The sequence below is a fragment of the Cyprinodon tularosa genome, unplaced genomic scaffold (genome assembly GCF_016077235.1).
Source record: "Cyprinodon tularosa strain WSP-4 unplaced genomic scaffold, ASM1607723v1 ctg215, whole genome shotgun sequence".
Classification (NCBI taxonomy): Eukaryota; Metazoa; Chordata; class Actinopteri; order Cyprinodontiformes; family Cyprinodontidae; genus Cyprinodon; species Cyprinodon tularosa.
Window position 1 is genome coordinate 446,576 of NW_024038800.1, and position 26,163 is coordinate 472,738.

Here is a 26,163-nt window from a genome sequence, read left to right on the forward strand (position 1 = left end):
TTAATTCATGTTGTTCTGAAAGCTGTTATTTTGGGAATTGCAGCTTTTACCAGTCAGTGACGGTAGACTTACTTTCCTCACTTGAAATGCTGTTATATAGACTGGCTGTTAATATCTACTGTATATACTGTGTTGTTAAAGCCCATGTTGTGGACTAACCTGACAATTTCTTTTTTTAATACAGAGATAGAGTCATATACTATTTAATCATTTAAAATATTTGAAAAGCTATTTCATACAGTGAAACACTGTATGAAAGTTTTGCATACATACCTTTTTTTTAAGCCTCATTAATGATAATGATTTCCTTTTAGAATCAATGAAAGCACAACACTTGAAGTTAAAATATTATATTAGAGCAAAATCTGCCCCAAAAAAAAGCCTTGACAGAATGCGTGTTCTAATCAAATGACTTTATCTTTTAATTCAATAAAAAAGACACTTATGGTCCTACAGTATTACATTCTGCATATTATTGTTGTGTGTTTCATTTAAAAGACCAATAATACAAATCTGCAGTTTAGACTTAGACTTAGACTCAACTTTATTTATTCCTTGTGATTACTCCTTCAGGGAAATTCTTGTTCCAGTAGCTTATATAGAGTACAAAGAGTTAAAGCAATATGCAATTAAAGATAAAAATACACAGAAAATATAAGAAAAAAAGAGTGTATACAGTACAAAAAAAAAACATTTAAAAAAAGTAATGTTTCAATGTCAATGGAATATGTTTCCCTTAGATATAAAAATATCTGCACAGTAGAAAGCTAAGGGAAGACTACATAGTAGTTGACTTGGCTAATTGCACTTGCACTGCAGAAATGTACTTACCTTATAAAATAAGGAAAAAATTACCCGGGCTACACAGTAGTTGGCATGTGTTATTGCACAGTGAGAAAAGAATATTTTACATGAGTGACAATAGGTAATATTTTACATGAGAGGTCCAAGGAGGGGTGTGCTGACTCTAGTGCCTCTTCATTCCAAGGTTTGTCCTATCTTATTTTCCTGACAGCAACATATAATGTCAAAAAACTGTATTTTGCAGTAAAGCCACCATATGTTATCCCAACGGGGGTTTAGTTGGTTAAAGAAAGAAAACATAAAGTTCTGATAACCTGTTGACTAAAATGCTAATAGTTTCCAAAGATATATAACGCTCAACATGCAGCTGTTCTTAACACTAGTGTTTGTCGTCTCTTTTGATATACATCACGGCAATTTGGCAATTATCATATTTCAGAGATGTTAACAGTATGTAAGAAAAAAATGTTCTGCTTCTCAAATTACTTTAAAGAAACAATTGAATAATAAAAATGTATCCCTGTTCTTTTGGTAGCTCTCTTCAACACAAAGCTGTTTTAGGATATTTAAGCAGAATGTGATGAGCAAGTAAAATTTATCTTGGATTATATATTTGGTCATGGACACATTTGTTAGACCGCTCTTGTTTCTGCCGTATTGTGAGGTGGCAAAGGATTAAAGACATCAGCAGGGGCCTGTTCAAAGAATAGATTTCAATGATACTGGCTAAAATAGGCTACAGAGAGAATTGGCAGCTCGCCTGCAGGGAGGGTGGCCTTTTGGAGGATGCTCTCATTAGCACTGACTTATCGGCAGCATTCTGACACCAATGTTAGGGGGCTTCTTGTGGGCTTCAGCTCAGTGTTTAACACTAGCCTTCCTGACATGCTTCACTGAAGCTCCACAGCCTGGGTTTATCTACACAGCTTTGCTCCTGGATCACTGACTTCCTCACCAATAAGGTCTCAGGTGGAATAGGGAAACACACATCTATTCCACTCATTCTCAACACCGCAGGGTTGTGTTCTCAGCTCTGCCCTCTTCTCATACATGACTGCTTGGCCATCCACCACACACCACTATGGTGGGTATCATATCAAACCAAAAAAAAGCCGAAACAATGATGAGCCTCTTTACAGAGAGGAGATCTATAATCTGACACAACAAAGCTCCAAGAACAACCTCACTCTGAAAGACAGCACAACCAAGATTGCTATTGTAGATTGCAGAATGTCGGGAAGGAATAAACACACCACTAAGTTTTGGCAGAGGCCTACTTTTAAAGGGTTAACCCTTTATCATACATATTTCCTTTTTTGGTAACTTTGATATAAAAACTCATTTGCAGCAAACAAGGCAAAATCATGAGATCAAATGTGGTCAACAGGGTCTGCTAGGCCCACATCTTTCTTAATGCTGCATAAAAAAAAACACCTGTTATCTAACATTGCTTACTGCGGTTGATACGTTGTCTCCTGTTAATAAAGTTTTTTTTTTTTTTAAAGCTAAGTGTTCCCTCTTGGGACCAACTAGAGAATTGTGCATGTTCATTTTTTTTTTTAAGTTTCAAAAATTAGCGAAGATCTTCCACTATACCTTTAAGTTAAAAAGTAAAACAAATTAAATTCATGTGTCAGCAGTAATGTTCTGAGGGTTATGTTGTTTGAAAAAAAAATATTGTTTCCTTCTGTAATTAATTTCATGAATTTCTAATAGAAGAATTCTTTAGAATTTTAATCATAAGGGCAATTGACTGTTTTTGTTAAATTTCATTTACCCTGATTTTAGCCCTTAAAGTACTCTTTTTAACGTTTCAAATATCAATGAATTTCTGAGTGCCCTTCAGAAGGGTAAAATTATCTGGAGAACTAGATAACTTTTACAGGGCCATGGAGGAAAGCCTCCTGTGTTCAGTGAGGTTCAGGAGCTGCACAGCACTGGAGAAGGACTTAGCCCAGGTGGTGAGGACAGCATAGAGAGTCGAAGGGATATAGGGGATCCACTTTTCCTCTTGATGTGTCTTATAATTCTTATGAAAGTTATTTGTGTCATTTTGTCTGTGTTCTATTTATGTGGATTCTAACTGTAGTGTTCTGACAGAAATTATTATACGTCCATAATAAGAATGAAGAGTCTTGAAACGGGGTGACAGTATGAATTGACCATGAAGAGACAGAAACATGAACTTAAATACATCTGAGATAAAAGGAAACTATATGAAGCAAAGATTGGTGTCATCAACAGAAACACAGAATGGCTCCAACCAATGCAGTTATTATTATTTTTTTTTTGTCATGTTCATTGTTTTCTGCAGATAATAGACTTTAGAATAAAAAAAAATACTATATATACATATATACATACAGTTAGAGGTACATTAGTGGTGACATGAATTTAGTAAATGTGGAGCAGCGGAGAGGGACGAAAGAATGGCTAACATCTACAAAATAGCTCCAAAGGAAAACATAAACAGCTGAAAAACTATTATACCTCCTGATACCTGTCACCAGATTGCAATGTCCCTGGTATTTCAAGCCTGGATAAAGGTTCACTGTTGCCTCCAATAGACTGATAGGGCAGGTACCAGAACCTGGCATTGGTTCACAGTTTACATTTTACGTAATCCCACAATGTTGCTGCCTAATGCATCTTTAAAGCACCATCTTTGTCTGACAGCCTTTTAATCACATACTAGTGACTGCCTGGTGCATTATGACATTACTTCCTAGAGTAAGATATAATCTCTTTTCAAATTACAACTTTATCATTCTGAGACCCATCATCAGTCTGCTACTGTCGTAGACTGGTGTAGATCAGGATTAAAAAAGAGGCAAGAGATGGAAAGGGAAGATCCTGGTGTAACAGGAAAAAATCTGGACAAGAAGTGACTATCTGAGAGAGAGAACACGGAGGAGGGGGTTGGTCAGAAATGGGATAAAGATGAGAGATATGCCAAAATATGGAAACAGGAGAAAATTGTTAATTTTCCAAAATAAGGCATAACACAAATCCAACATCCCAAAGATCATGACACTATAGCTACTTACCAAATCAGAGCATTTCAAAAACCACATCTGTCTGATATGATTGTATTTTTAGGATCTTTATCTAGCTATGACTGTTGTGTTTTTAGCCAGAACTTCCTGACGTTCTGACTTTTTCACAATAATCTGACCCTTTTTATTGAAATCTAAATGTGTTCCAATTTTCTTATAAAATGTGGATCATTGGAAGAGGGAATAGTTTGGAAAAATTTACTTAAATCCCACCGCAGGCTTAATGAGTCTGAATAATTTAAACAATATTATGCTGAGACACAAATCTGTCAAAACTGCTTCTCTCTTGACGCTACTTGACGCATCTCATGTTGATTTGGTTTGTTTTATTATTGTTGTTGTTGTTGTTTTAAACACATGAAATATATTTCCAGTGTTTTGATCCTGGAAATACACCATCCCCCTTGAAAGTCCATTAGTCCTAGGATGGGTGAGGTCGACGCGTCACTGTAAAGAATCAAGGGGGATGGGACACTTTGCAGCTCAGCACCTCAGCCCAGCCTCCTGGATCCAATACTGCAAAAACTGATTTTACAAAAAAGGGTTGGGAAAGTGGGGGGAGGCGGGGGGGTGAGTCCCCTCAATTTCCCCCCGTGGCTGCTCCGCGGAGGGCGGGGCTCCATGGATGCGTTTGACAGCTGCAAGCCAAAAAAAATGTGCAGCGCAGAGGAGGACAGAGAAACCATGCCGCTGCTCCAAGACAGCCGCGCTATCATGAGGAATATGATAGAGTTGGACCCTCTGTAGTTTGCGTTTGCCCTCCTAAACCTGGGCGAACCGGACTTCAGAAAACAACAGTTTAAAGCTGACATTTGGATTTTTATTATCATTAATTTTATTGATTGATTGTTAACAGCAGACTTTATTTGGGTGGAGATGCAGCGTGCGCTCTCCTTCCCAGCAACCGTTGAGCGCAGTCGGACCAAGGAGCGCCTGGAGGCCAGTCTGGCTGGGCTGTGTGAGCTGGAGCTGCGCAGACAGAGGCAGGAGCGTCTGGTGCTGGGAGCACTGGCTCTGGGTGAGTCTCTGGCCCAGGATGGCTCCAGAGGAGAACTGGAATGCTTCAGCAGCTGGGGCCAGGAAAACCTGACGCTGAGGCGTCAGTTGGTAAGGAGTTTCTAAGTGTCATTATTTTTTCCTAAACTGAACGGTTAGATTTCCTTGGTCTATTAAAAACATCACCTCATCTGTCTTTAGTCATGTCATTTGTAGTCCTTACACTTTTAAATATCTGAAAGCCTGCAGAGAATCTCCATTGTGATCTGTTTGACCGTTGGATGGACTCTGCGTTTGGGCCAGCGCCTTTTGTGCTGAGGTGACCTCTAACTGCAAAAAAGTTACCCAACTTGATAAATAGGCTCTCTGTATAAAAGGCTGGAAAGCGTTTCTGTGCTTTGGGTTGAGATTTATGCCTGTGGGGAGCGAAATCAGGGGGAGGAGCAGCCGCCGCTTGTGGCATAGACCCTCTATTTAATGGCCCTTTGTTCCCTCGTTGAAGAGTTTTGTAGGTCTCACCCCTTAACAAGCTCTTATTTGTGCTTTCTGAATATCATAAGAATTACGAAATTCGCGCCTGAGCTCGTAAACTGTGAAAAATCCCAAAACATGACTGTCTTTTTTTGAATATGTACTTTTGACGCAGAGCTTTTGGAAAGTTGCGCCTATATGCTGCGTCGTTAAACAATACCAGGATTATAAGAGTAGAAAACTGGGTTAATCAAGACAAATAATGGTTTCAATGCGAACAAACAGGAGATTGTAGCTCCTCCAATCAGCTTCTTTTCTGTCTAAAGAGTATTAAAGACTCTCAAGAGGTGTATTTTCTTCCAAAAAACAAAAACCTGACAAATCTCATCTATATGAATAGATTAAATATAGACTTCTATAAAAGAAAATTCAAAAATAGAAACTGCTTATTAGGTTAAGAATGTATAAGTCAATGATTTTAGAGGAGGAATGAGGTTCAAACCTATTATCTGGTGTTAAAGGCTATAGGCAAACAAACTTTTGACAGATTTCAACACATTACTATATAAGCTTGAAAAGGTTATATGTGTTTGATCTGCTGTTTGACTCCAATTACACCTAACTAATGGGATGATAAACTTAAGAAAAAGCTGACTATAATATTTATCATATTCACAGTTTTTGCCATATGTTAGTGTTTGTGAATATCTACTAATCAATGAAATAAAAAAATGCAGTACTGCAGGTGTGTATGTGCAGTGAAGCTAACTCATTTTTGAACTCCTTATAAGTCTGTAAAGCAGCTGCTCTGCAGGAAACGTCTTTAAGAATTGAAAGTCATCCTAATGGAATGCGTTGACCTTATTACGAGGCTTTTTAACGGCTTGACTCTAAATGATCCCTGAAGATCTTTGATAATGAAACCTGGCTATCCTAATCCGCTTTGGTGCTCTTCACAAACTACTTGCTTGTGTTTTATTGTTGCCAGATTGTACTAAGAGCCATGCAGTGTGGTCACATAGACATCAAACCTTTTGCTGCTATGTAGCATATAACTAATCTAATATAACTAAGAGTGAATGCAAGTAAAAATGTGAGATGAATATTAAGGAATAAAAATAAGAAACCTAAACTGAGGTGTTGGATCACTTAAATGCACTAATCATTGGTTGTGTGCTGTGTCCAGCAGAGAAATGTATTCATTTGTCAGTTTGATTTGAGATATAGGTAAAATCAGTTAAAAATGATGTGGGATGCATATGTTTTTTTGAGTAAAAAATAAAATAAGCTTTAGATTCATGAAAATATCTTGCAAAGATATTGCCTTTTAGAGATCAATGCAATTACTGGGTGACAAATCTTTATTTTCACTGTACTGTAACACTGGATGTCGGGCATATTTGGGATCTAATCCAATGTGTTTATAAAGTATTTATAAACTTAATTTAAAAAATAGGTTTATCAAGAGTGATATACTGAAAAAATATGATAATTGTAACAAAAATTATAATAAAACATTAATGAAAATAGAGCCATTTAGAGGAGCATCTCAATACACAATATGACTGCATCCATTGGAAAAAGATTTGTTCCTTAAAGGGAATTCTAAACAGGAAGCACAGATGTCTGTCTAACAATTAAAGCTCCCAAAGTTTAGGAGCTACAATAAGAAAGATAGATCTCCTTTAAGTTTCTGTCTTGTTTTGGGGAGAACTAAAAGCAGCTGGTTGAGTAATCTAAGGGACTGGAAGAAAGACGAGCCTGGAGCAAAACAGTGAGTCTTAGATGAGCAAGGGCGTTTAAGCCTTTATAAGCCAACATCAGGATTTTCTCATTCACTCCACGGTGCATACGGAGGAAATATAGAGAGGACAGAGCTGGAAAGATGTGGGCAAAGATAGGGAAAAATACAGGCATCCGCATTTTGAAAAAGCTGAAGGTGTGAAAGTGAAGCCTGACCAACCCTAGCATAACGTGCATTCCAGTTGTTAAGATAAACTGAGATAAACATGTACTATTTTCTCCAGGTAATGCATGGAGAAAACCAGCTGACGTTTTGCCATTTGTCTTATGTAACTGGAAGAAACTTCTCTGAAAAGTAAAGCTAATGTGTTTATCAGATATCCCAAAAAAATCCAGCTCCATAATAAATCCCAGGTTTGTTGCATTGTTTGATGTACAGCTCCAGGCAACCACTATTAGTAACTGGGTTGTGTAAGGTTCAGACTGTATCGGCCTGTGTGAAACAACCTCTGTTGTCCTTTCATTTCAAACTTTGAAAATGCAAAGCTATCCAAGCTTCATGTCCTCAATACAAGATAATAGGGTTTGATGGAGCATGGTTTATTAGGTGTCTAAGGAAAGTAAATCTGGCAGTCATCTGTAAGGCAGGAATAACCATTTCTTCTACGAATAAACTCCAAAGGGATCAGATACAAAGAAAATAAAACAGATCCAGACTTCTTAGAAATCCAAGAACCATGTTTTAGAATGGCTAATCACAAGACACAGCTTAGAAAATCTGCATTGCCTTTGGCACAAGCACTACAGAAACATTAAGCAAGGCAAAAAGAGAGACAGATGAAAGAAAAGCTTTGGTCAGAGTGTGGTGAGAAAGAATTTGCCCTCTTACAGATTTTTCTCTGTCTTACTGTTTTTCTCAAACTGAAAAGTTATGAGTTAAAAAATTTGAATCTAAAAAATTAATCAGAACAAGTACAAAGATTGGTTTAAAATTATGATTTTAGTCATATGGGGAGGGGAGGGGCTCGACAAACCAAATTAAACCTTAAAATAATAATTGAACCCCAACTAGTCAAGTCTAGACTTTGACTGGGCAATTCCAAACTGTGCAAAGGTGAACATGTTGGTATGCTTTGTAAAAAAGTCCTCATGCTTAACCCAAGTATGCTTGAGCTTGAGGTCACAATCTGCTGGAGGGTAATTGTCCTTTGCAACTGTTTATGACAGATAAGAATTCACGATTCCATAAATAACAAGTTTACCAGGTCCTGAATTAGCAAAATAGTCCATCACAATGCAAATAAGATGCTTCTGAACAGATCAAATGTGTAAAGACACTTAAACCAAAAGGGAAAGTTCATTAGTGGTTGCCAAGATATGTGCTATCTGAATAGTGTTGGCAGTAAGGAAGGAGGTAGGAAGAGGAAAGTAAATGCACTGTTTTATCTTTTCTTTTGTGTACCTTTTCTTCTTATGTTTTCCTAAAGTGATTAGTATTATTCATATGTCTTTGCCACTAATCCATAAGGCTGTCCAGATTCAGCACAGCAGTCTACAGTTTCTTTCCTACCCAGGATAGCATTCTTACTGTTGTCACTGTGAAGTGTTAAGGGACAAGATAAGCTTTTAGAGGATAAAGGCTCTCAACATATTTTGCTGGGGTTTAGGTCTTGCAAATGGCTTGTTGCCCTTTCCAGGCATACAGATGACAGTAACTTTATTTTCATTTATTTTTATATTGCATTTTATTTTGGAATTATGTCTTGCTTTTGGCCCTTTATCCAACTCTGTGTCTTTAGATGGTTTTTTTATTGAAAGATCTCTTAATCATGCAGGACAGTTAAAAATCTAGGATGTTGTTATTCACCATAAACCCATTAAAAAACAAAGTGAATTTGGTTCACATTGGATCAATTTGTTTTTGTGTTGTTTTTTTGTTCTTTTGATAAATGAAATAGACATTCATAATCACCTATTTGTTTTTGATCTGTGTCTGATATTAAGCTGCACTGATTGGACAATCTAAGTAATTTAAGTTTACACATAAGAACAGACTCTGACTAAATCTGGCAATCAGGACAAGTGATGGTTGAAAATGTTGAGAGTTAAACTAAGCAAACTGGGCTAAAATAAACCAAATCAAGTCAAAGCAAAACCTGAAAAAAATAACCATGACAAAAGTGAGGGGAGAAATAAGCCCATATCCTTCTGATGCTACACAGCACCTAAGCCTTTTTATAAGGATGAAGGGCCAATACCGGTGTTTCCAATTAGCTTGCCTCCTGCACTCTCACCAATGGATAACTTTCTACTAACCTGGCATAAGCCAGATGGATGTAGAATTCAAACTGAACTACATTTATCAATCTGAGCAGCATCCTGTAGAAAGTGTTCAAAAAAGGGAGGGGAATTCTGTGCAATTCTTTGAGTGAGCTGATTGGGTATCTGAGTTTTTAGCCAATCACAGCCGCAGTAGCAGCTGAGACGTTTAAAATTCTTAATTTGTTTCACAGAGTTAACTGATAAATCAAACTAAACTAATGTAAAGACAGGACCTGCTGAAACATCTGATTTAGGAAGTGAGTTTGTTTGTACAATTATTTTATCCTATATCCAGATTTAAATGGGTAAATGATAACACAAATGCTTAAGTTTCAATGTTAGCAAACCTTCCTAATTGTTTAAACCTGGAACATCTTCACTGTCAGTTTACTTTTTGGTATAGAGAGCAAACGAGAAGGTTAAAGAAATTCTATTGCTGGGTTGGCTTAGCAAAGGTCCCTTTTATGAGTCTATTAAATGACGTATGGGGCCATTGATTGTGCAGAAATAATGCTTGTATTGTAGTTTAGATTTTAACATAAATTTAGAATCTAAATGCATGGAGTACATGCATTTGTAAAAGTGTGTTTTAACTGTTAAGATTACATCATTATTATTGAAAACACTGATTAAATTGTAGACAATTACAAATTATCTATCCAGCTCCACAGGTTAAATTCTAAAACTTTGCTTCTTTATGTTATCTCTATCTTTGGTTATTAGGTGGTACGCTTTCTGCACATTTTGCTGTTTTCTTTCCTTTTTGTTGTTGTGCTTTCTTAAGCAATGCGCCGTCATAAAACATAGGCATTATTAAAGAGGGTCTCGTCACCACACCTCGTTCCTCCCTGCCTGTGTCTGCTCCTCTGCCTCGCCGGTGGCCTAACAAAAGGCGCATATGGAGCAGAATACTAATCATGCCGATCTTAGTCAGATGACCATGCGCGCATAAGCAGGCCTTGTACCCGGTGCCATGACGTAGTCTCTGAGTCTAAACTTTGTCCATCATTCTGTTTCAAGATCAAATTAGCGCAAACGAAATTTTGAGAGATGCGTGACATGATTTCCAGTGCGCACCAGTGTCTCTGCACCCTATTTGCGCATAAACTTAAAAAATAAATAAATTACATGACGTCATTTTTTTCTTTTGTTTTTCTTGTCTGCACTCCTCTGGTCGCCCATGCGTTTTGATTAAGTCAGATATTCCTCAGAGGGGAATTGGACTTTAATTGAAGCCTCAGATAGAGACTTCATAAATATCAGGTCACCATCTGTGGTCGAGACAAATCCCCCCCATCTCATCTTCTATGTACAGGTTCAAGCCATTAGAGCATGATATAGAAACATTTGACCCTAGAGACCGCCTGGGTGTGAGTGTTTGTTGGCGCGTGCGTGCTTTTGACGTGACTGAGGGCCCCCGGACCTAGTGGAGGGGCCTTATTTTTCCTGGATACAGTGTGTGTTATGCTAAAGGTGCTGACAGCTGCAGGACACCAGACAGCAGCTGAGAAAGCATGGAGCTCTGACCTGCCTCTGAGCAACCCTGCTGAGAGAGTTTGGAGATGGTGGATGGGATTAGATGAATTTTGCATGACTGTGACACACATGCATCAATTAGTAGTTAGGAAGTTGATCTTTGAAGCCAAATGTGATATAAATGAGCTCAGTGTTTCCAAGATTGTAATGATTGCAGCCATGTATGGCAGTCCATTGTAACATATAATCAAACCATAGCTGTTAATGTAGCTAAAATATACCCAAACTACTCTTATATTATTATTTTTTTTATGCTATGTCAGATTTGTTATTGACATGCAATGTTTTATTCCAAAATGAAACTTCCAGTAAAACCAACATCAATGAGATTGTATTGAAACATGCAGATATCTTGATAATGACAATTACTTCTTGTCAAGAGAATTTCCAACTTCGGAAGAAGGTTGCTGTTGATAAATTAAGCTTTTATTTATTTTTTTATTTTTTTATAGCCATTATGAGGAATTTGTTTGCCATACTCTGCAGGATTTCGTGATCAGCCATTAGTTTCTGTATATAAAGCAAAACATCAGTCACCAGTGACAGACCATTTGCATGTTTTGCTCTCTGGTTTCTGTCGCTTTGCTCTAGCACTCAAACAATTTCCTCTTGCATTCTTTATGCTGCCTGCTTAGACAATTATGTCCCTGCAAAAAATATTAAAATTATGTATTCATTAGAGAACTTAAAGTGGACTCTAAGTGGTTTAAAAGATGGCTCACTCCCATAAACTGAGCCGACTGCGTTTCTGTTTAGGGATTCTTTTAAACTCAAGCTGCTTTCTACAAACCACTGTAGGACAGAGTCAAGAGTGTACTCAGACTCTGCTTGGATAAACATCGCATGCATTCAGAATAGCCCCTCTGTCAAACTGGAATGAAAGAATCTTAAAGAAACATTTACAGTGTTGAGATAAGGGATTTAAAATATGACCATGGGCTAATGAAAATAAGAGATGAGAAGTAAAGTCAAACAGTGAAACTGGGGGCAGGGTGTGTGTGTGTGTGTGTGTGTGTGTATGTGTGTGTGTCTGTGTCTGTAGTGTGTGTGTGTGTGTGTGTGTGTGTGTGTGTGTGTGTGTGTGTGTGTGTGTGTGTGTGTGTGTGTGTGTGTGTGTGTGTGTGTGTGAGGATCCGGCCTCCCACAGACTACTCTGTGTGGATCCAGTCACAACATAGCTTTAATTACATTGGGTCAGGCATGCTGGCTGCATGCCTTTTTCTTCCCTCTTCTTATTACAGAACATGTTGTGTAAAATAGAGAATGTATTACTATACAGATACATCTAGAAAAATGTGCAATCAATATTGGTACTCTTTACAGCACAGATACGCAGCATTGTACATAAAGCCTCAAATCCTTACAGGATGGAAGGATAAAGAAGAAAAAAGAGGAACTTTAAGGCTCCAATGACAATGTTCACCTAAGCGTTTTTTTTTTCTTTTTAATATATATTTTAAATACAAAGCTGTGTTACCAAAATAATTACCACCTAACATGTTGAAACTGTGCATCCTGGACCTCAACAAAAACAGCATCCAAGTCTCATCAAACATTTCTACTTAGTTCTAAAGGTCAGTCTGTATACTTTTTTTATTATTTGGTCTACTGACGTCAGAGTTAAAGGAAAATCATTTTAGTCAGAAGTAATCAGTAATGTGTAACACATTTTTGTAATTATGGGAAATAAGTGGATGCCCACACAAAGCAGCAGCCTACGGAAACTTTGGCATTTGAGGATTTTTGATCATGTTTTGGGATGTTTTAGATGTGGACAAATAGGGCAGTTTTTATATATTTCTGGTGGAAATTACAAAACTGTCCCATCTGTTAACTTGACAGACTCCTTTTTAACAGACAAACAGCTGATTTCAGTCTATATTCATGTTGCTAGATATAAAATATCCAGCTCTTTTTTCTTTTCTTTTTAATCTGAACTGATTAATGCTTATTGCTGAAAAACAATTACTCGTCTTCTACTTATTATATGGGTCTGTTCATAACTGGACTCAATTATGGACATGCTTCGTTTAAGATGTTCGAATCCCAGATGTTTTGTTTGCCCGCTGTGTGAAAAGCTCTGCTTTCTCAGAGAGTCTGGCCTCAGTGCGTCTGCTGTCTCCCACATCCCCCACCTCTGTGGGACACAGGATGCAGTAAAACAGCAGTGCTACAGTGCACACATTGTCAGCATGCCAGTGTGAGATCTGTCAGGCATGTCAGTGAATCTGAAAAAAAACAACAACAGATTTTTGTATGAACTAAATATTTTTCTTCTTTTTTGTTTTACAGATTATTTTTTCAGAATGAGCATTTTCCATTTTCCTTTGTGTGGCACTGTGTGTATTTGAGTATGTGCACCTAAAGAGGTTGTAAACGATCGATTGCGTGAAACCGAATCATTGATTAGTTGATTTCCAATAATTTCCCCTCCTCCATCCCATTTTTTTTTTACCCAGTTGCCCTTCAGCAGCCAAAACAAAGATCTCCACTCAAAATGCATTAATGCTGGAGCTTTGTGTACAGTAAGACAATACACAGCCTTGTCAAAACAAAGAAAGGACAGTGTTTGGGGTGAAGAGGTCACAGAAGCATGGCTTGGGTTATTTGCCCTACAACAGGAGTTGTTTGAATTATGACCACATATGGGACAAAACAGGGCAAACAGACTTTGGAGTGCGGAGGTGAGGAGCCTGCACATTTATCTCTAGCTTCTGTGGGGGTTTTTTTTTAAGTTGTGAAAGATGCTAAACAATCAAAATTTTCTTCATTATTTATGTTTTTTTGTGTATCTGAATTTCAGAAATATTTCAAGAAAAGTTGGAATAACGAAAGCAAGAAACACAGTTGTTAGTTTTCGATGAACAATGATGATATGTGTGTGTTTAACACGTTAAACTCGATCATCAGTACAAAAACAGGGGAAAGAAACAAAGGGGAAAATCAGAAAAAAATATTTTTATCAAAGTAGGTTATATACAAAGCACCCTTAAACAAGTCCGGTATGAGTATTGTTTGAAAAAAACTCTAAACTAAAAAGCAAAGCAGTTGACAATATTAGAGATGATGTCATTTATTCAGTTCTGACCAACATTATTATTCTGATGAGTTTGTCATTATGGCTCCTAAATGTTGTTAGTAAATAATAAAGAAGGACCTTTTAAAGGAATGTCTTCATTGATGATATGATTTTTAATGTGGTTCTTGAATATTATCCGGGTATTTTATACAGACACAGGGCCTTTCCTCCCACAGAATCCTTAAATTTGATTATTCCTCCTGTTTCTGAATAACTACTTACATTATCTGTTGATCCCATGACAAGAACCGTGTTGTTTTCATGACTCAGACTTGGGTTACTTCCTCTCATGAAGCCAAGATGTCATTTGTTTCCTAATCCTGGCAATTAAAGTGTTTTGGGTGGCTTGGGTGGGTTTATCTGTAGGGTTTCGACTCATTTTGAAAGATTAATTTGTTTAAAAAAAAATCTATTTTACAATGATTCTCTTTTCTGTTCCATGTTATCCTCCATATATGAGAGGGCCTTTCTGCTGTAAAGAGGTGAGGCCCTACATGGAAATTCTTTAAAATCAGTGGAATGTTATTTTACAAAATCATACAATTATTTTTCTTGATTGAAAAAAATGCCTGAGACAAACTGATCCTTGAATGCTATTGAAACGCTCCAAAGAATTCACACGAAAAAACACAATTCCTCAACAATGCCAACCTGTTTTTTCATCTGTATGCTTAAAGAGCTTTTTTTTTTATCTAGAGGTTTAAACAAACAGTTTGGCTATCAATTAGATGAGAACTGGTTCTGATAGATCAGTGTCTATATTAATTTTCTGAAAAAAAGTGCAAAATCTAAAAGATGAGCAGTTTGCTCAAAAATAGGGAACTGTCTTTAAAAAAAAGGAAAAACACACAGTCTGTCACTGTGATTAATGAGCTTTTCAGTGATTTCTCATCAACTGTGTTTCTCACTGTGTACATTCCTTGCAGCAGTGTTTAATTTGGCACTGGGAAACAAAGACAGTGACCAAAGATGTGCAGGAGAGCTGCTGGCAGCAGCAGGCGCTTCATTAAAGAAGGTCTGGAGTGTAAAAATAGTGTAACCTTGTCACGAGGACACGCTCAATCTCCTGAATGAAGACTTGAGTGACAGTGGCATTGCCTCCAACAAACAGCTGCTTGCACAGCTGCATGTGTTGAGTTTAAGCTTTGCTTATGTTGTAGCAACCCAACTTAGTTTTTACAGTCTCCCAGGATGGAGAAAAGAAAAGACAGGAAAAGAGAACGTTTAGACTGCTGATGTCTGGTAGGTTTTAAGGCTTTCCAACTAGTTATATCTGAATTGTAGCTCAGAAGTCCCAGATACACAACAATGTGTGTTAACAAACCAAGACAAGCTTGAATGCAAGTGACTACATATGTTAGTGTGTGTTAGATGATGTCACCATCTAACACATCCAGTCTGACAAAAACCAACAGTCTGACCAGACTTGCTCTGTGACTAGTCTTTCTTTCTTTCTTTTTTTTCTTCATTGCTTTTTTTATGTTCAAGAAAAAACAAAAAATGGAAAAAGAAATTCCAGACTTTAACAGAGAGTAACCCCAACAGTGGGTGTTTAATAGGAAACAGAAAGAAGCAGTGGCTTATCCAGTCCTGCTAAAATTGTTCTGTTTTTATATGTATGTGCTTTTATATATTTATATACACATGCAGACAAACACATAAAGAAGATTAAAGAGTCAGAGCCACTGAACACTATGCTTCAAATCTGTGATGGTCCTGGTGCTTTTCCACATGTTTATTAGGTTGTTGTTGTTGAAGTGGTCTTAGATTCGCTGCTCTTACCTGAACTTTGCTTGCTGGATTCACATTTTTAGTTCTCCCAGAGTCCTGCTGCAGGCCAGTCCATCAGCTGATCTGTTGGCTGCATCATGGACATTCTGCAGGGTCCAAACTGTGCTGGCTTCTGGTTTGGAAAATCATTGATACTCTTCATAGGTAGGACAACATTAGTGCAAAAGTGAATAGAGGACAGTGTAGCGATGCATTTTCTCCCAGACCAGCATCTTCTTTTAAAACTGCACAGGCTATGCTCACTGCAGTCCTGTAGGGCTGAGCAAGGCACTTTAGTCTAAAGTTGAATGGTTCTAATGCTTCAGATGATTGTAGGCAAGGATCAGGAGATTTAATCTAACATTCCAAAACTGAGGAGCTGGTTAAGCCTTAGATGCTCTTGGAATGTTGCAGTAGACCTGGTCTGATGTACTGTGGTTGCAGTTAAGCCCTGCCATAATGAATGAATCAATGCTTGTGTTTGTGTGTGTGTGTGTGGGGGGGGGCTACTACTGATATTTTCATGCTTTACGACAGCACATCTATATTTTCATCATATTAATACATAGTCCAGATCTTGGTATTAAAAGTGAGGAGGAGCAACTATTGTACCGTTTATTTTTTATAATTTACAAATGTGTCTTTATCTATGCATGTGTGTGTGTGTGTGTGTGTGTGTGTGTGTGTGTGTGTGTGTGTGTGTGTGTGTGTGTGTGTGTGTGTGTGTGTGTGTGTGTGTGTGTGTGTGTGTGTGTGTGTGTGTGTGTGTGTGTGTGTGACCACCACAAGCCAAGTTAAAGAACATCCCCCTCTGTAGCAGACAATCCTGAATTATTCATGTTTAAACTGACTGGTCTCCATTTGAGCCTTGATGGATGTTGAAGCCCTTAGTTTCAGATATTGTCACTGCATGTGGATGCATTTTAATAAAGAACAGCAGTAACTTGCAGTGACCATATTTGTAATTTTGTGCTTTTTTTCTCTCTCTCTTTTTTTTTTGCTTTGTTTTTAACATTTGTTTTGACACTTGCTGTTGATAGATTTGAGCCATTTTTATAATTTGGAATAGGATGAAAGAAAATGACTCTGTTGAATCAGATCATTTATCTTCTATTTCCCATCAATCAAATCAATAGACACACAACTCGTCTTTGAAGAAACACACAAGGAGAGATAGATGTATAACAAAAAAAGAACTGCAACTGGGGAAGCACGTAGCTAAAAGATCACATTATTCTCTTCCAGGAACATAATTATTTTCATCTTAATATTTGGTTTGATATTCAAATTGCCACATGTTGCTTCCTCATGCTTACAGTAAAATCAGCATATCAGCCATTTTGAAAAACAGAGGGAGCAAGCAATAAAGTAATGAGAATGGGTTTGTGTTGCAGAGTGCTCTCCATAGTTCTCCATGGGGCCTTATGCAGGCGTTGGAGCAGCAGGTGGGAGATATGAAGATTGACATCGATGACGGCTGCTGTGAGGGAGCTCAAGGAGAAACCGGTGACAGTCGGCCGAGTTCTGGTAACTCCTGCTGTTTAAAAGGTTTCTGTTTCCTGAGATCTATTAGCTGTGTAATTACATTTTATTCTAAATGAAAATGCTCTTTGTAAGGAGTCAAGATGTTATCAATAATGCAGCTAAGAATGGCTCTGTATTTTTGTCTCTGTAAAGTGCCTTGAGATGACATGTGTTGGGAAGTGGCGCTATATAAATAAACTGAATTGAACTGAATTTTTAAGTTATTGTTTTACCAAAAACTATTTTCTTGATAGTAGTCAGACAATAATGATGATAGAGTTTATAAATGTAGAGGGGTTTTGTTTTTTTTTAGATGGTGGTTCAACACTATTTGTCTCTAGCAGGAAGTTTTTAAGAAAATGTGTATAATGATGAGATATGATAAATAAGAAATGTCTTCTTGGTCTGGTCCTAGGTTTCTATGATTCAAGTGAGGGTCAATCACCAAAAGGAAAATCTACCACAGCTGAGCCCAATGAGCCTGTCCATTGCGGGACTTACAACAATGACAGGCCGAAGTCTATAGGTAAGAAAAGTCAAGAGATTGAAAATACACACTTGGACAAAATAGTTGCTACCTCATGTTTAGTGAAAGAAAATTTACAATAATCACTGAAACTACTTGAATCAGACAAAAGTGAAAATAACTACAAATTCCTATCAAGGTTAGAAAAAAGAAGTCATACATTGTTTTTCAACAATGCTTCAATAGAATGATTAGAAAAAAATAAACTCATTAAACAGGCCGGGACAAAAATGATGGTAACCTTAACTTAATATTTTGTGGCACTGCCTTTTGAGGCAATTGTTGCAATTAAAAATTCCTCCAACTGTCAATGAGACTTCTTCACCTCTCAGCATGTATTTTGCTCCAATTCTCAGAAGCAAACTGCTCCAGTTGTCTCATGTTTCAGCTACTTTTAAAGATGCTCAATAGGATTTAGGTCAAGGCTCATAGAAGGCCATACAGAATAGTCCAATGATTTCCTCTATTTTTAGCTGTGTGTTTTGGATCATTATGCTGTTGCAAGGCCCTTAACTTGGAATTGAGCTTTCTGACACTGGGCAGCACATTTCTCTCCTTAATTCATTCATAGTCTGAGATTTCATTGTACCCTTGAGAGATTTTAGACACTGTGTGTCCGATGAAGGAAAGTGACCCAGAATATTACAGAGCCTCCTCCGTGTTTTACAGTAGGGCCACTGCTCTTGTCTGGATATTCTTCATTTTTTTATTGGTGAACATAGAGCTGATGTGACTTGGCCAGAAATTAAAATTTTGTCTCATTTATCCATAGGACATTCTACCAGTTGTGGCTTGTCAACAAGTACTTTGCCAAATTCCAGTCTAGCTTTTTATAATTGTTTACAACAATGGTGTCCTCCTTGGTCTCCCATTAAGTCCATTTTGACTAATACAATGATACATGGTGCGATCTGATACTGATATTCCTTAAACTTTTAAGTTCACATTTAGTCTCTTTAGAAGTTTTTCTGGGCTCCTTTCTTACATTCATACTATCCGTCTTTTTGATTTGTCATCAATTTTCCTCCTGCATAATATGTGCAACGGTTGTCACAGAAACATCAAGCTGCTTGGAGATGGTCTTATAGCCTTTACCTTTAACATGCTTGTCTATCATATTATTTATAAATGTCTAAGACATCACTCCCTCTGGTCCATGTTGAGTGTGGTAGACACTTTGTGCGTCACGAAACAGCAAAGTGACTTCCTGTAGACCTATATATAGGCTGATAGATTGAGTACAATATTGTAGACACACCTTAATTTAGAGGTTATTTAAAAAAATCACTTTATAAACATTATGTAACAGTCATATGTGTCCTGGTGCCTGTGCATGAGGTTCACAAATAAAAAAAAACCCTTTCACTTCTACCATATCCTTACTCCACCTCTTATCTAATGTGTTCTGAAAATGCTGTGTTTGAAAGCATCCCCCTTATGATGTTGGAGAGGCGTGGCCTTTGGGAGGACGGGGTGTGGAAAGCCAGAACAGCTCATACAGAGAAAGGTTGAATGAGGAGATTTTTAGTAAAGGTCATCTGTCTAATCTGAGAGGAATTTTCCTGCGCAAATGGCAAAAACCTCCTCCGGGGTTCTCATTGTTAAAACATTTTATTTTCACATGTTGTATAATATGGGAGATTTATTGTTTCCCTTTGGTTAAATTATTAAATTCTTATTCTAGGGTTACCATAATTTTTGTCCATGTTTTTGCCATGAGTTTTAAAAAAATTCTGTTGAGGCATGGACCTATAGTCGGACCTGGATTTGTTAATTTTAATAAAATTCTTATTTATTATTAATTTGGCAGATTCTAGTTATCTTTCTGTGTTTTTTTTTCTTTTATTAAATAAGGGGTACCAACAATTTTGTCTGTGTGTTGAATGTGACACATAACCACCCTCAGCATCAAATGGATTGCTAAGGATTTTAAATTTAAAATGTTATACTATAAGCCAGGCATTCCCAAAGACTGTCCTCGAGGGCCGCTGTCCTGCAGGTTTTAGAGGTTTCTCTGCTTTAGCACAGCTGATTCTGATGACTGCAGTTCAGCAAAAGTCTGTTAATCAACTATCAATGTAGATAAGCTGTTCTGGAGCATTTTTAACACACCTGAATCAATTGAGTGGCTCGTTACCATGCCTATGTTGAGTAAAATGAGTGGATTGAGCCTTTAGCTTCAGGTGTGTTAGAGAAGAGATGCATCTAAAAGTTGTATGGTAGCTCTTGAGGACTGAACTTGAGAACCCCTGCTTCAAAACATTACTTTGGGGAGTTATTTACACACAAGTGGATGATTATTTACAAAGGAAGATGAGGTAGGAGGGGGTTTTCCAAAACTATGATTTGAAAATTGTGTCCTACGATGGATGTTGTGACCTTTAGATAGAATATTATAGCAGTTAAAGTGAAGTCTGTGTATGTGAAGTTTACATTCTACATCATGAGAACAACATTTTACTGTGAATAAACAAGATCCAAATATTTCTACCAGCTTTGTAAATGCAGACTAAAAACAAACAGACCTCTGACTGGGCTATTCTAACAAACAAATACACTTTGATCTAATCTAATTTATTGTTGCCCTGGCTGTAGGTTTAGCTTTGCGGTACTGCTGGAATGTGCAGTGTTAGTTTTCAGTATGAACACTACTCATGTTCTCTAATGAGCCACTGAGGCCTTCATTGAACGACTGTACTACTTGGAGATTACATTACACATAGTTGGATCCTATTTATTAAATAAGAGATTTCTGATGGTAGATTATTGCAATAGATTTGATTTATTGGCATTAGCTTATAGGAGACAGAATGCAAATTTATACCATAATTATGAGATTTCAAGTTTGAAATATAACGTTAATTAACTGAATGATGGTAAATGTTAAAATAAACTTCCACAAAGTTGCATTGTTGTCATCCCATTAACACTGAAGCCAATGTACTAAATGTAGCAAAAAAACTTTAAACTCTGTAAAGAGGTGCATATTTATACACATTTTTTTTGCTTCATTAATTTAGTTTACTATTTTTATAAATAATTTCCATGTGCTTATTATAGTCATGACAAAATTTTGGCTCACTCTATTGTTTCTCTCTAACTAGGAGACAGCTTCCTGCTGAATGGGGAGTTCGATGTATCAGTGGTTCGGCCCAGCCTTCCTCGCTCTTTTTCTGCACCTCACCCACCACTGGAGGGCATTGCAGAGGAGGGGTCAGTTATGGATTCTTGGCAGTGGGACCCCAGCATCGTCAGTCACTCCTGGCAGCAGCAGCAGCAGCCCACAGAGGATCAGATCTTGGAGGAAGACTACCAACAGGCATTCAGAGTGGAGGGTTACATCCTGAGTCTCATCCAGCGATACGCTCTCCTACCCCGGCCATGTCAGCCTCGCACTACTCTAACCCCTGACCCCCCATACTGTGGGGCCTCCACACACAGCTCCCAACACAGGAGAACTCCCTCTCTAACCACAGAGCAACGCCTTCCTGACCCCCATCCTCAGTCCCATGTTGACCTATCGGCAAACCTTAAGAGACAGGAATGGGGTTGTGACCTGCCAGAGGGGGAGGCCCGCAGGGCAGAGGCCCCATCTTTTGAGGAAGGTTGTTATTTGCCTCTCTCCTACCCCCAGTCCAGACCAAACCCCTTGACAGGGAGACTACCATCACCTCTGCCCTCTTTAGAGCCAAACTGTGGTTTAGGAAATCTTGACCTTTGCTGTGAACCTCCATCCCCCCAACATTATTTACATCCTAAGCCTCCTGTTTATCAAGTACACAATTTAGTCAGTGCTCAATATATTCCAGGACAGGCTTGTCATGCTCCTGTACGGTCCCCGAGACACTATAAGCCTGAACAATCAAAGGCCAGCCGAGCGACCGCCTCTCCTGACCACCCCAATTCAAAGTCCAAAGCTCCTAAAAAAAGTCACAATGATCGACAGAAATCCAAGAAAGCAAATAACAAAACCAACCGATCCCAGTCTGAAAACAGCCTCCCAGGACAGAGAGTGGTTCCTGAAAAGAGATACAACACCGCAGAAAGACGCCCAGGTCGAACCAATCCTCCCCAAAACCAAATCCAAATCACCCCAGCCCAGGTGGCCAATAAGGGTCACAGTGGAAATCGACGGTGGTGTTCCAACCTGGAGCTCAGCCAAGATGAGGGTGAGATCCAAAATGCAGCGCAGGCACATAAACGATCTTCTCGAAAAGCTCGCAATGGTCACTCTTGTTCCCAGTCCCATTCCCACCAGCAGCCTGCTCAACGTTGGCGCCAGGACTCTCAGGCCCGAGTCCCCCTCTGTCAGAGCGAGGAGGGCTACGCAGGGGCTGTCCCTGTTGAGTCAGAGTCTAGCATGAGTGAGGTGTACTCCCCGCCTTCCAGCTCACTTTCCAGTGATTCAGATGAGAGCGGAGGACTTGTGTGGCCCCAGCAGCTACCTCCCCGCCTTGCTTCTACATCTTCCTCATCATCCGCATCACCACAAGCTTCTGCCAGTGCTGCAACTCAGCCAAAAGCCTTTGTCAAAATCAAAGCCTCCCATGCTCTTAAAAAGAAGATTCTCCGATTCCGCACAGGGTCTCTTAAAGTAATGACCACTGTTTGAGCCAAATCCTGCTTTGAACATATACCATGAAGGTATTAAAATAACTCTTTCTACCTTCTACTTGGTCACAAATATTAAACTAAATACCAAAAAAAAAACTTACCTCGGCTGTACCCTTGATGAGATGCGTCAACCATAATGATTATTGCTAAAAATCTAATTTGACCTCCTTTCTGGTTGAAATTACAGAGAACTTGACAACCATTAGCTACTAGATTAATGGGCATCCTTCTTTTCATCCAGTTTGTGTTATCCTGTGCTAACAGCCATAAAAGCAAATGGTATTCAGACATTGTTTTCAACCATGCTTTAACAGAATTATTTTTTTAAAATGAACTCATGAAACAAGCCTAGACAAAAACAATGTTACCCATAGCTTAATATTTTGTTGCACAACCTTTTTAAGCTATCACTTAAATCTAAAGATTCCTAATACTGTTAATGAGACTTCTGGACCTCTCAGTATGTATTTTGGTCCACTTCTCATGAGCAAACTGCTCTACTTGTCATAGGCTTGAAGGGTGCCTTTTTCCAGCCTTCAAAAGGTCAGGGCTCATAGAAGGCCACTTCAGAATAGTCTAGTGATCTCCTCTTAGCCATTCTTGTTTGCGACTGAGACCAAGCTATCTGTCACCGGGCAGCACATTTCTCTCTACAATCCCGTGATAGTGGGAGATTTCGTTTTACGCTGGAGAGATTCGAGACAACCAATGCCAAGTGAAGAAAATCAGCCCCTGAATATTACGGAGCCCCCTCCATGTGTCACTGTAGGGGCAGTGTTCTATTCATGATATGTTTCTTTTTTTTTTTTTTTTTCTTCGTGAACATGAGCTGACGTGCCTAGGCAAAAAGTTAAATTGTTGTCCATTGGACATTCTCGCAGAAGCTTTGTGGCTTGTCAACGTGTAGTTTGGCAAATTCCACTTTGGCTTTTCGTTGTTCTCAACCATTGTTCTCAACAATGGTTTTCAACATCGGATGGTACAATCTGACACTGATGCTCCTTGAGTTTGAAGTTAACCTGTAGTCTCTGTAGAAGTTATTCTGCTCTTTTTTTTAACCATTCATTTTATCAGTCTGTTTGTTTCGTCACCAATTTTCCAAGGGAGGTTGGCCATCTTCTTTATTTATGAATAATATGTGCAACTGTAGCCACAGGAGCATCAAGCTGTTTGGATATGGTCTTTCTAACTTTTACCTTTAAAATGCTTGTCTAGAATTATCTTTATAATCCCCTGAAAAATTTTCTTTCTTCGCTTCCTCTGGTCTATGTTGAGTGTTTTGAACACCAAGTCACTTAAAAGCACAGTGAGTTGCAGTAACCCTATACATAGACCAACTGACTGATTACAATATTTTAGACACCTGTGTTTCCACTTAGTGGACAGACGTTGATTCAACATGTCCATTTGGTGACTTTATTTTCTTCTTTTTTTTTTTTTAAGGGCCACCATCATTTTTCCAGGCCTGTTCCATTGTTTTTTGTCTTTTTATCAATCTATTAGGTTTTGCTTTCCTTAAACTTGGGGTATCAATAGTTTTTTCTTCTATAATTAAGTTTATTAAAGCATTTTTTAAGAATTCTCTATCTGCAGAACAAACATGGAATCAAAACCCTTAGTTGAGTCTTTTTTCTTTTTTCTTAAAACAACAGGTAAACATTTCCGATATGAAGCAAAACTAATTTAATGCACAACACAAAATATTCTAGCTGTGTAAAAGAACCTCAAAATATTTAACCTACATTTAAGAAATTTCACTTGAAGAAGGAAAAATACATATTGGAACCACGAAGCAACAAAATATTACAGGTGCTGGTCATAAAATTAGAATATCATGAAAAAGTAGATTGATTTCAGTAATTCCATTTAAAAAGTGAAACTTGTATATTATATTCATACATTACATACAAACTCATATATTTCAGATGTTTATTTTGTTTAATTTTGATGATTACAAATGACAACAAATGAAAATCTCAAATTCATCATATCAGAAAATTAGAATATTACTGAAGACCAATAAAAACAAAGGATTTATAGAAATGTTGGCCAACTGAAAAGTATGAACATGAAAAGTATGAGCATGTACAGCACTCAGTATTTAGTTGGGCCTCCTTTGGCCTGTATTACTGCAGCAATGCGGCGTGGCATGGAGTCGATCAGTCTGTGGCACTGCTCAGGTGTTATGATAGCCCAGGTTGCTCTAATAGTGGCTTTTAGCTCTTCTGAATTGTTGGGTCTGGTGTATTGCATCTTCTTCTTCACAATACCCCATAGATTTTCTATGGGGTTAAGGTCAGGAGTGTTTGCTGGCCAATTAAGAACAGGGATACCATGGTCCTTCAACCAGGTACTGGTAGCTTTGGCACTGTGTGCAGGTGCCAAGTCCTGTTGGAAAATGAAATCTGCATCTCCAAAAAGTTGGTCAGCTGCAGGAAGCATGAAGTGCTCTAAAACTTCCTGGTATGTGGCTGCGTTGACCCTGGACCTCAGAAAACACAATGGACCAACACCAGCAGATGACATGGCACCCCAAACCATCACTGACTGTGGAAACTTTACACTGGACTTCAAGCAACGTGGATGAAGTGCCTCTCTTCTTTTCCTCCAGACTCTGGGACCTTGATTTCCAAAGGAAATGCAAAATTTACTTTCATCAGAGAACATGACTTTGGACCACTCACCAGCAGTCCAGTCCTGTTTCTCTTTAGACGCTTCTGACGCTGTCTGTGGTTCAAGAGTGGCTTGACACAAGGAATGCGACAGCAGAAACCCATGTCTTTCATACGTCTGTGTGTGGTGGTTCTTGAAGCACTCACTCCAGCTGCAGTCCACTCTTTGTGAATCTCCCCCACATTTTTGAATGGGTTTTGTTTCACAATCCTCTCCAGGGTGCGGTTATCTCTCTTGCTTGTACACTTTTTTCGACCACATCTTTTCCTTCCCTTCGCCTCTCTATTAATGTGCTTGGACACTGAGCTCTGTGAACAGCCAGCCTCTTTAGCGATGACCTTTTGTGTCTTGCCCTCCTTGTGCAAGGTGTCGATGGTCGTCTTTTGGACAACTGTCAAGTCAGCAGTCTTCCCCATGATTGTGTAGCCTATAGAACTAGACTGAAAGACCATTTAAAGGCTTTTGCAGGTGGTTTGAGTTAATTAGCTGATTAGAGTGTGGCACCAGGGGCCATCAATTTTGAACCTTTTCACAATATTCTAATTTTCTGATATGATGAATTTGAGATTTTCATTTGTCGTCATTTGTAATCATCAAAATTAAACAAAATAAACATCTGAAATATATGAGTTTGTATGTAATGTATGAATATAATATACAAGTTTCACTTTTTAAATGGAATTACTGAAATCAATCTACTTTTTCATGATATTCTAATTTTATGACCAGCACCTGTATATGGACCTGGATTCTGCGAGGTGTTGGCCTCATTTAAGAAAATTCAAACTTATGTTTTTATTAGTAAAGTTCAAATGTCCTCATATTGCAAATCTGCATTATACCATAGGGGCTTCTCTTGCACCATTTTGTGTATTTAGAACTCAATTGGAATATGAACGGTTTCCTAATAGACGGGTCCTTTGTACATATATGCAAGCACACTTTTTCAGCTACTGACCAATTTACAGATTTACACTTGCAGCTGATTTGTCTTTCCTAAAGAAGAGTCTAAACCTACCTTGCCCTAAAACTGGACTCATATATGACTA

At 38.2% G+C, this 26,163-nt stretch overlaps 1 protein-coding gene across 2 annotated transcripts; it reads left to right on the top strand.

Moving 5' to 3' along the window:
- Window positions 1-4,370: 4,370 nt before the first annotated feature.
- Window positions 4,371-23,275, top strand: LOC119784019 (dapper 1-like). 2 transcript variants are annotated; one of them, XM_038285844.1, is made up of 4 exons: window positions 4,371-4,967; window positions 17,172-17,325; window positions 17,717-17,827; window positions 20,932-23,275. In XM_038285844.1, the coding sequence occupies exons 1-4, from the start codon at window positions 4,737-4,739 to the stop codon at window positions 22,437-22,439; spliced, it is 2,004 nt and encodes a 667-aa protein (XP_038141772.1). In that variant the 5' UTR covers window positions 4,371-4,736; the 3' UTR covers window positions 22,440-23,275. The 2 variants fall into 2 exon arrangements, with proteins under 2 accessions (XP_038141772.1, XP_038141773.1); XM_038285845.1 differs by having other exon boundaries at window positions 4,373-4,967; window positions 17,172-17,304.
- Window positions 23,276-26,163: the final 2,888 nt, after the last annotated feature.

Bases quoted from the DNA above. Each gene is read 5' to 3' on its own strand.
- LOC119784019 (XM_038285844.1), top strand. From the start codon at position 4,737: ATGCAGCGTGCGCTCTCCTTCCCAGCAACCGTTGAGCGCAGTCGGACC. The intron at 4,968-17,171 runs GTAAGGAGTTTC...TTTGTGTTGCAG, and splicing joins TGACGCTGAGGCGTCAGTTG to AGTGCTCTCCATAGTTCTCC. The intron at 17,326-17,716 runs GTTTCTGTTTCC...GTCTGGTCCTAG, and splicing joins TAACTCCTGCTGTTTAAAAG to GTTTCTATGATTCAAGTGAG.